General features: G+C 40.7%; 1 protein-coding gene across 2 annotated transcripts; it reads left to right on the top strand.

The window, feature by feature from the left end:
- The first annotated feature begins 6208 nt into the window (after positions 1–6208).
- LOC135642126 (serine/threonine/tyrosine-protein kinase HT1-like) lies at positions 6209–8492 on the top strand. Of its 2 annotated transcripts, none has more exons than XM_065158006.1 (3): positions 6209–7166; positions 7475–7870; positions 7967–8492. In XM_065158006.1, exons 1-3 carry the CDS (start codon positions 6690–6692, stop codon positions 8213–8215), a joined length of 1122 nt encoding a protein of 373 aa, XP_065014078.1. In that variant the 5' UTR covers positions 6209–6689; the 3' UTR covers positions 8216–8492. The 2 variants fall into 2 exon arrangements, with proteins under 2 accessions (XP_065014078.1, XP_065014077.1); XM_065158005.1 differs by having other exon boundaries at positions 7415–7870.
- Positions 8493–9283: the final 791 nt, after the last annotated feature.

Here is a 9283-nt window from a genome sequence, read left to right as displayed (position 1 = left end):
AGACTTGAGACACCAAGGATGTCCTGTATGAGTGCTCCACTCTTTGATACCAGACTTATAGGTTTGACTGTCCCAGATCTAGTACAGCTGGTCATTGGGAGTGGTAGTCGACCTTACGAGGGCTATTGAGTGTCGATAGAGGATCATCCACTCTCGGCGTCATGAGAGGAATATCCCATGTGTTCTTGCTCAGACAAATCCCTGGCCAGGGTCATTCGGGTTGAGAGAGAAAGAGTTCTCCGGGAGAATCCGATTAGAGCGAGACTTGAGTAGAAACCGTATGGGTCTGACAACACCATGCTCGATATACGTTCTCTGGGATATTAGATGGATGAGGGACTATAGGTACATGGTAACTGAGGACAGACAGGTCCAATGGATTGGATTCCCCTGTATCGTCTGGGGACTACGGCGTAGTGGCCTAGTACGTCCGTAGTCGATGAGTCGAGTGAATTATTACAGAGATAATAATTCACTGAGTTAGAAGGAGTTCTGACAGGTATGACTCACGACCAGCTCGATATTGGGCCTAGAGGATCACACACATATGGTAGGCATTTCGATGAGTAGAGGTTCGGATATGAGATATCCGACGGAGCCCTTGTCTTATTGGATGCAGATCCAATACCCACTAGGGAAGGACCCATTAGGGTTTGACACGGGATCTCTATAAATAGGAGGGATTCACAGCCTCATAGGCTAGAGTCTTTGCTTGCCCTTCCTATTCTCTTCTCCCTCTCCACCTCAGAGTAGGCCTGGAGTTTTTGAGGAGCGTCGTCGCAACCCTGCTGTGTGGATCACCGCTAGAGAGGAGGACGCTTGACCTCCTTCACCCTCTCCTAAGGATCTGCAAGGAAACAGGGATATACGATCTCCCTAGGTAACATAATCTCTATACGCAGTTTTATGTTTTGCGGATATTTTTGCGAACCAATCTTCGCACAACGACGAACATCTTTTTGGGAATCGGGGATTTTTGTTTTCTTATTCTTCCGCTGCGCATATAATGTCGCCCCCCATGATTTTCCAACAGATTTAATATGCAGCTTTGCTGAACCAATGATGTACCTATTACTAAAGGTGAAAAAATTCAGTCAAAACCAGTGCCCAAGAAATGACTTAAAAAAGAATCAAATGAAGAATATTCCTTATGGATGCGCAGTTGGAAGTCTATTATATGCTCAAACCTATACAAGACCAGATATCAGTTTTGTAGTTGCAATGCTGGGAAGATATCAAAGCAACCCAGGAATGGAACATTGGAAAGCTGTAAAGAAAGTAATGAGATATCTACAAGGGACAAAAGATTATATGCTCACATACAGGAGATTTGATTAGCTTGAAGTAACTGAATATTCATATGCTGATTTTGCAAATTGCCTCGACAGTAGGAAGTCCACTTCAGGATTTGTATTTATGTTAGCTGGTGGGGCAATTTCTTGAAAAAGTGCAAAGCAATAGCTTATTGCATCATCAATAATGGAAGCTGAATTTGTGGCTTGCTTTGAGGCCACAAAACAAGCTTTATGGCTGCGAAATTTTATCTTAGGACTTGGTGTTGTCGACTCAATTGCCAAGCCGCTGAAGATATTTTGTGATAACACCGTAGCAGTTTTCTTCTCTAAGAATGGCAAGTACTCTAGTGGTTCCAAGCACATTGAGATAAAGTACTTGATGTTTAGAGAAAGAGTCCAGAAACAACAAGTGTCAATTGAGAACTTGAGCACCACTATGATGATTGCTGATCCATTGACAAAAGCCTTACAGTGTAAAATATTCAAAGAACATGTTCTTCGATTCGGGCTTGTGAGCAAGTCATAAAGGATATAGTGATGCATGTTTATGTGGATGCTATTATTGACATTTTACTTAATTAAAGTTATATGTTTTTGCTATCCTATTTACATTTATGTTTATGCATATTATGGTTGAATGTAATAACAGGATTGTCTTGACAAGACAAATTACAGGGGTCATTATGGACTATGTTAGGAAAGACTAACAATGTTGTGGTACATAGAAGGGAGTATGACACTGATGAAATACAACCGCTATGACTCGCATTGATAGTTGGACTTAATATAGTATTATTGTGTTTATTGGACTTATTGGCTTATTTTTAAAACATGGCCATGTATAAAATGCTTTTCAATATTTTTTGGAATCCAATTAGGTAAAATTGTTTTTTAAAAAATTTTGTTTTGTTTATTTTTTATTTTGAATATCTCTTTTATATCTTATCAATTAATGGGCCAAGTGAGAAAATGTTAGGTTTTTATGGCCCTTTTATAATTGGATAAGATAACTAATTGGATTTCGTTCATATATTTTAGCTAGCCAATAGACTAAATCCACTTACGGAACGAGTCATCGGGAGATAAACGAGGAAATCTTCTGAGATCTTATCGTAGACCCTCTGCTATCGCCTATAAAAGGACATGACCACAAAGGGGTTGGTTCTCCTCGACTCTCTCCCCAAAACTTCTCTCCAAAATCCATCGATCTGAGTGGGTCCTGTTAAAAGATAGGAAGAGAGGAGAAAGGGTCTACTCTCCGCACTCCCTACAGATTCCGCAGCGCGATCGGATTAAAGACGGAGCCTACAGCAATCTTGGATCACGGTGCTTAGCAGATCAAACAAGATCTCTGAACGGATGACATCAAAAGGTATGCATCGTATAATTAGATCAAATACATTTGATTTCAATCCTAGCATCTAGGTTATTTTCGCATTTAATTGAGATAGCATAATTACAGATCTTTATGCTTACAATTGGTATCAGAGCCTAGGTTTTTTGAAATCAAATGCATTTAGATCTGTAAATTCATTTACGATGCATAAATTACCTTTGATTTCAAAAAACCTAGGCTCTGATACCAATTGTAAGCATAAAGATTTGTAATTATGCTATCTCAATTAAATACGAAAATAACATATATGCCATGATTGAAATCAAATGTATTTGATCTAATTATACGATGCGTACCTTTTGATGCCATCCGTTCAAAGATCTTGTTTTGATTTGCTAAGCACCGTGATCCAAGATTGCTACAGGTTCCGTCTTTAATTGAGATAACATAATTATATATCTTTATGCTTACATTCCTAGCTTATACGCCTCTCATTCTTCCACCATGCCCATGCACCACCAGGGTGGAGCACATACATAGTTAGCATTTATTCCTTGGAATGCTGAAATCAGTGAGATTGTCCACATGGTTTTGATAAAGTTGCTTGTCGACCTTGTATATTTATGATGATATGTTGAATTGTCACTGCTTATTAGCAGACTTGAAACTAGGATGCTTTCACATTGATGCTAATTAAATATTCTCCTTTTTTTTTAATTATGTGATATCATGAAGAACCTTCTTTCTTTTGCTTCATCGTTATTAATATTATCATGAAGAAATTTACTGTTTGAAATATAAGTTACAGGATATCGACACGTTCATGTCAAGATCAAGTTCTGATTAGAGCTACATTTGTCTGGAAACTTCACGTCTGTTTAAGTTGACCAAGGTTGACTTGACTTGAATCCAACTATCTGTCATCTGTTTAGAATCATGCTGAATAATACACCTAACCAGACATCATGACCCTTTGATTGAATATCTTGTGAACTAGCACGTAACAATGTTTGCAGCCTTATTCTTCACCATTTAGATTTGTCTAGTCAGTTTCTAAACATGTTCAGGACCTGTTTAATATTATTTAGGTGGACTGTGACAACTTCAACAGACTTAATACTGTCATTGACACCTGCAAACTGCTTCGCTACTTCCATTTGCAATTATTGAACACTTTTTCCATGTGACACTTGGTTATAATTATTGTTAAAATGTTTTTAAGAACAACAGAGAATTCATAAAGGCTTTTTCTCTTTCAGCCAAGATTTATGCAGACTTCATTGAGGTACAAATCAATTTTTCGTGCGACTCCAAACTCTTCCTGAGACTTTTACTTGTATCGTTAATTGTGTTTTCATGAAGTTTTGTCTCATTTATCGTTTGCTTCTTTTTGTTTACTGGAGTAGCATCTTTTTCTGTAGCTGACATTAGAGTATACTCATACATAAGTATCCTTACTATGTCAACCGGGACAGTTTAAGCATTCCTTCTAATAGTACTCTTCGTCCTAATCACATAACCAACTCAAAGCATCATGCACAGCCAGGCTCAAGCATGGCAGTTACTTTCCCTGAGAGACCCGGTCGATCAGGTTGCCGATATTTCATGATAACAGGTAGCTGCAAATATGGTAGTTCTCGCAAATATCATCACCCTAAAGAGAGGCACCAAGTAGTTGCATGCACCATAGGACCATTTGGGCTTCCTCTCAGACCAGTAAATTCTTTTCCTTGGCCATCTATCTATTTTACTGGCGTTTCTACATGCTATTATCTTGTCATTTTTCTTGTTCTGATTCATCTACCTTCTACCTTATAAAAAAGGGCGAGCGTCCCTGCACATTCTGCGCTACCTACGGAAACGGCAAGTTTGGTGCAACTTGCAAATTTGATCACCCATCTGTGACTGCGTTGCCCCTTCAACAGCCATCGTTGGTCTTTCCCTACACAAGGGGTTCAGAATCTTCATGGACAATAGCTGAGAACTCATCCTGCACGACCACAAAAATACCAGATGAGCTCTGTGAGTAGCAGCGAACTACAGGATGTGGTTAACGATGAGCATGAGAATCCCTCTACAGCAACTTCTCCATCATTAACAAATCACTAGAGTTAGTGTTGACTTCTCGAGGTCTCGTTCATTCTCAGAATTTTGACTTCTCTGCCTTCTGGATATCTATTGCAGATCCATGTGGTAGGTGACAATGTAACTATAAGTTCATGCGTGTGTTTTTAGATGAGAACAAACAAGTTGAAGTCATATGAGGAGAATTACATATCTACAGTATCACGCAGATCATTTGGTCAAATGGGAGAATCCATTTCATTGCATTAATTCATAGTGAATTTTACATGGTCAACAACTACATATGCAAGTTAATTGCTGACAATTTTGACACGTTTTGATTTGGTAGGGATCAGGGAGAATGCTCCTTAGTTCCTTCCCTCTTGAAGCTTCGCCGCTCACCATGGAATTCCAGTGATGCCCGAGGAGGCCGAGTGTCACGCAGGAGGACGGTTTCGAAGAGGAAGGAAATGAAGGTCGGGTATCAACACCTACCATCAGGATACCGCAAACCCCTTCCTTATTTGAAAAAGCGACTCAAACCCCTCGACTGCGTCGAGATGACTTCGTAGAATGGTCGGGTACGAACACCTTCGTGAGTTTACCGTAACAAAATAAAATTAAAAAAAATAAAAAGCTGTTTTGGCCTCAAATCAGTGGTTGCTTGGGTTCTTATTCTGACCGGCTGTCAAGCGGAATTTCACCGGTCGTATGGTTACGAGTGTGGTGAGAAGAATCCAGATCGTGATGCGCTTTTACGGACGGCGGGGTTCTGTTGTTACCCAACGCCAGTATATGACTGCGGTGAGCTTACCGTCATTCTATCCCATAGTAAATGTTCATACAATATATATACCATGTAATGGTCCTTTCAAATTTGGACTTCCGTCTCCGTATTCTTACGCAGGGTGCTTGGAACTAAGACCCAAAAGGCTCTTCACCATCTCATGCAACGACACTGCCCAACATATATCAGGAAACAAATGATACCAGAGAAAGGAAAAGAAGTGCAGAAGCTGTGCAATTGGTGCAACGTTCTACGTGAATGCCCGGTTGCATGCATGGTTCCAAGCTCACGTACGCAGTTGCTGTGTGTCATGGTTATCGAAATGTCAAGTTGCCTGCAGTAAACAAACCCAGAAGAGGCCAAGGGTCTTCTTAAGATGTGCAGGAGCAGGTTCAGATTAACCAGTGGTGCGGAAGAAGCTGACAGGAACAAGAGACAGTGGATGAGGGAAACGGTAAAGGTATTAGGTGGGAACTGCTGGTGGAGGTATAGTAGTCTCTTTCATCTCCCATGAGCTCAAAGGGGAAAAGGCCTTAAGGGAAGACAGAAGAAGCAAAAGGTAAAAGAGAAGAGCCAAGAAGAGGGATGGTGGTGCACTTTCGAACCACCCCATCACGGGACATCCTTGATTCCTCGCTTCTGGGCTCTCACAGAATCACAAACCTGTATCCACAAGGAAAACACATTAAAGTGGAGAAAGACTTCAACAATCTGCTCCCTCTCTCTCTCTCTCTCTCAAAGTGTACCTTTTCATGATTGGATAGTGTTCCATTGTCCGGATTCTCAGAAGCCAACATTTTTTTCTTCCTTCTTGCAGAAACCAATGGTTCTCTTACCCTTCCTAGCAAGCTTTTGGGATTCTTCCGTAGGCTGGCCATTCTGCTCAAGATCATTACCTTAATTCCTCTCATAACCCTGAACCATTACTTGTCGGCTTATCACCTTCCAATGATGCTAAACTTTTGCTGATCTGCCTCCACCATTGCATTTGTTCTTCAGCTTATACTCTCGAATTTTTAATTGAACCCTTCTCTATTCTTTCCTGTTCACCGAAACAAATCATGTCTTGCAAGCATCTGTCGATTGATTTCATGTCCTACCTTCTTCATCTTCCCAGAAGGATGCAGTTGCAGTTCTTCAACTGCCTCAGCCTCAGCTTCTCTTTCAGCTAGTTGCTGTAGTCGTCTTCGTAGGGGGGTGTGCTAACATGGCCTTCTGTTTCCCGGCCTTGAGGCTGGGCAAGAAGAACAGGGCCAGTTCAATCACTTTACCTTCCTCTCCTCCCGCTCCTCCTCCCTTCTCTTCTTCTTCCTTTCCTTCTTCCTCCCGGTGGCCCAAGTGGAACCACTTGTCTTCTGAAATGGAGATCATGGAAAGGAAGAGATGGGACAGCTTGGAATCATGGTCGATGCTACTGGACCCAGGGAATGCCGAGAACTCCGAGGCGAACGCAGGAGGGGAAAGAGAGGAATGGATGGCTGATCTTTCACAACTCTTCATCGGAAACAAGTTTGCTTCGGGCTCAAACAGTAGGATATATCGAGGCATCTACAAGCAACGGGCAGTGGCCGTGAAGATGGTAAGGATTCCGGAGCAGGATGAGGAGAAGCGAGCGACTCTCGAGAAGCAATTCAATTCTGAAGTTGCCTTCCTTTCGCGGCTTTATCATCCAAATATAGTGCAGGTTTGTTCCCAATCATATTGTTCTCATGAAAATTTATCTCATATTTATTCTTCACAATCATGTCATATAAAGTGCGAGGAATACGCTTAGGACATCGATTAAGTACGACACTTTTTTGTTTTACATTTATGAGAATTTTATATATATATATATATATATATATATATATATATATATATATATATATATATATATATATATATATATCATCTGTGGTGATTTTGAGCATGCGGTTCTTGTTCATGTAGTTTATAGCAGCCTGCAAGAAGCGTCCCGTGTACTGCATCATCACAGAGTACATGTCTCAGGGAACTCTAAGGATGTACCTACACAAAAAGGAGCCCTACTCGCTGTCGACCGAGACGATCCTGCGATTAGCCCTCGACATCTCTCGAGGGATGCGGTATCTCCATTCGCAGGGTGTGATCCACAGAGACCTCAAGTCTCATAATCTGCTCCTCAACGACGAGATGCGAGTCAAGGTCGCAGACTTTGGCACCTCCTGCCTGGAGACGCAGTGCCGGGAATCCAAGGGAAACATGGGGACCTATCGTTGGATGGCGCCGGAGATGATCAAGGAGAAGCCGTATACTAGGAAGGTGGACGTGTACAGCTTCGGCATCGTGCTGTGGGAGCTCACCACTGCTCTCGTTCCTTACCAAGGAATGACGCCGGTGCAGGCTGCCTATGCCGCTTCAGAGAAGGTAGATGCTTCGATCTGCATGAAATTCTCTTCATCTTCCACATCAGTAGGATCTCTTACTGTCTGAGGCTCACTGTGATGGCTTCATCTCCCTCAGAACTTGCGGCCACCGCTGTCGACGACCTGTTCACCTGTGCTCAACAATCTCATAAAGAGTTGCTGGTCTGCAAACCCGGCAAAGCGACCAGATTTTAGCTATATCGTGTCAGTGTTGGAGAAGTTTGATGAATGCCTTCAGGAAGGCCTTCCTGTTCTTGTGCAGCAGGAACTGAGAATTGGGAACTCGCTTCTCAAACTCTTCAAGGGCTGCATTGCACCAGCTTCGTCCATACCAGTGCAAGCCTGACAGTCAAGTCGAAGAAGCATTATAGCTCTCTCTCTCTCTCTCTCTTACTTATGACATCAGTGAGCGATGGGTATTGTAATCCAGCAATGATGAATCATTTGAGCATTTTATTGCTTTAACCAATCTAGAAATCGATTAAAAATCAAGATAGCAAATGCTGAGATCTGAAACATTTTTTTGTTATCTGTAAGTGTAAGATAGTGTTCTGTATCATCTGAAATAGTTCACATGAGGAGCTATTCATGGCTTTAGAATTTATCAGATCTTATTTGTTGCATGCAGTTTGTGTTGGGATGAAGGAGCAACAAACTGATAAAAATAGAATATTATGATGTAATTAAAAAAATATTTTTAATCAAGAAACTGATGTAATATTTAAACAAGAGGTAAGACATAGAACACTTAAAATATATTCCCAAGTATACATATACCATCCTGTTTCATGAACTATGGTCATATTTATAGGACCTAGTGGTAACTATCTCACTCCATCATGTCACCCATGATTGAGTTAGGTATAGAAACTATCTTATAACTACTAGATCATGGGCCACTACTTAAAACATGTCTATAACTACTTAGAATATGATAACTACCTAGATAACCCCTATGAATCAATTAACACTCTCGCTTGATTCATGTTATATACATCGATTTGCGAAATAAAATAAACATGCTTCTGAACTGGAAATGACTTGGTGAGGATATCTATAACTTGTTTATCTGTTCCACAATACTTCATTGCTATGGCTCCATTTGCTACAAGATCTCGGATGAAATAATAGCGTCTCTCTATATGTTTCACTCTTCCATGAAATGTTAGATTTTTCATCATTGCAATCATAGCTTTGTTGTCACAAAATATTTTCGTTGCTTCTTTTTGTTCTTGATGAAGATCTTTAAGAAGTCTTCTAAGTGATTTTGCTTGACAAGCTGTTGATGTTACAATTACATATTCTACTTCCGATGTCGATAACGTAGTTATTGTTTACTTTTTTAAACTCCAAGATATATCTCCTGATCAAAGGCTAAAAATATTGCCTGAAGTACTATTTCTATCATCTAAAG

The sequence above is a fragment of the Musa acuminata genome, chromosome BXJ3-7, assembly GCF_036884655.1.
Source record: "Musa acuminata AAA Group cultivar baxijiao chromosome BXJ3-7, Cavendish_Baxijiao_AAA, whole genome shotgun sequence".
Taxonomy (NCBI): domain Eukaryota; kingdom Viridiplantae; phylum Streptophyta; class Magnoliopsida; order Zingiberales; family Musaceae; genus Musa; species Musa acuminata.
This window is presented reverse-complemented; position numbering and strand designations above follow the sequence as displayed.

What these genes read in the sequence shown, in the direction of transcription:
- LOC135642126 (XM_065158005.1), top strand. Translation starts at nt 6,690, where the DNA reads ATGGCCTTCTGTTTCCCGGCCTTGAGGCTGGGCAAGAAGAACAGGGCC. An exon ending in ATCATCCAAATATAGTGCAG is followed by an intron (nt 7,167 to 7,414) that starts GTTTGTTCCCAA and finishes TTGTTCATGTAG; the next exon opens with TTTATAGCAGCCTGCAAGAA. An exon ending in CCTATGCCGCTTCAGAGAAG is followed by an intron (nt 7,871 to 7,966) that starts GTAGATGCTTCG and finishes CATCTCCCTCAG; the next exon opens with AACTTGCGGCCACCGCTGTC.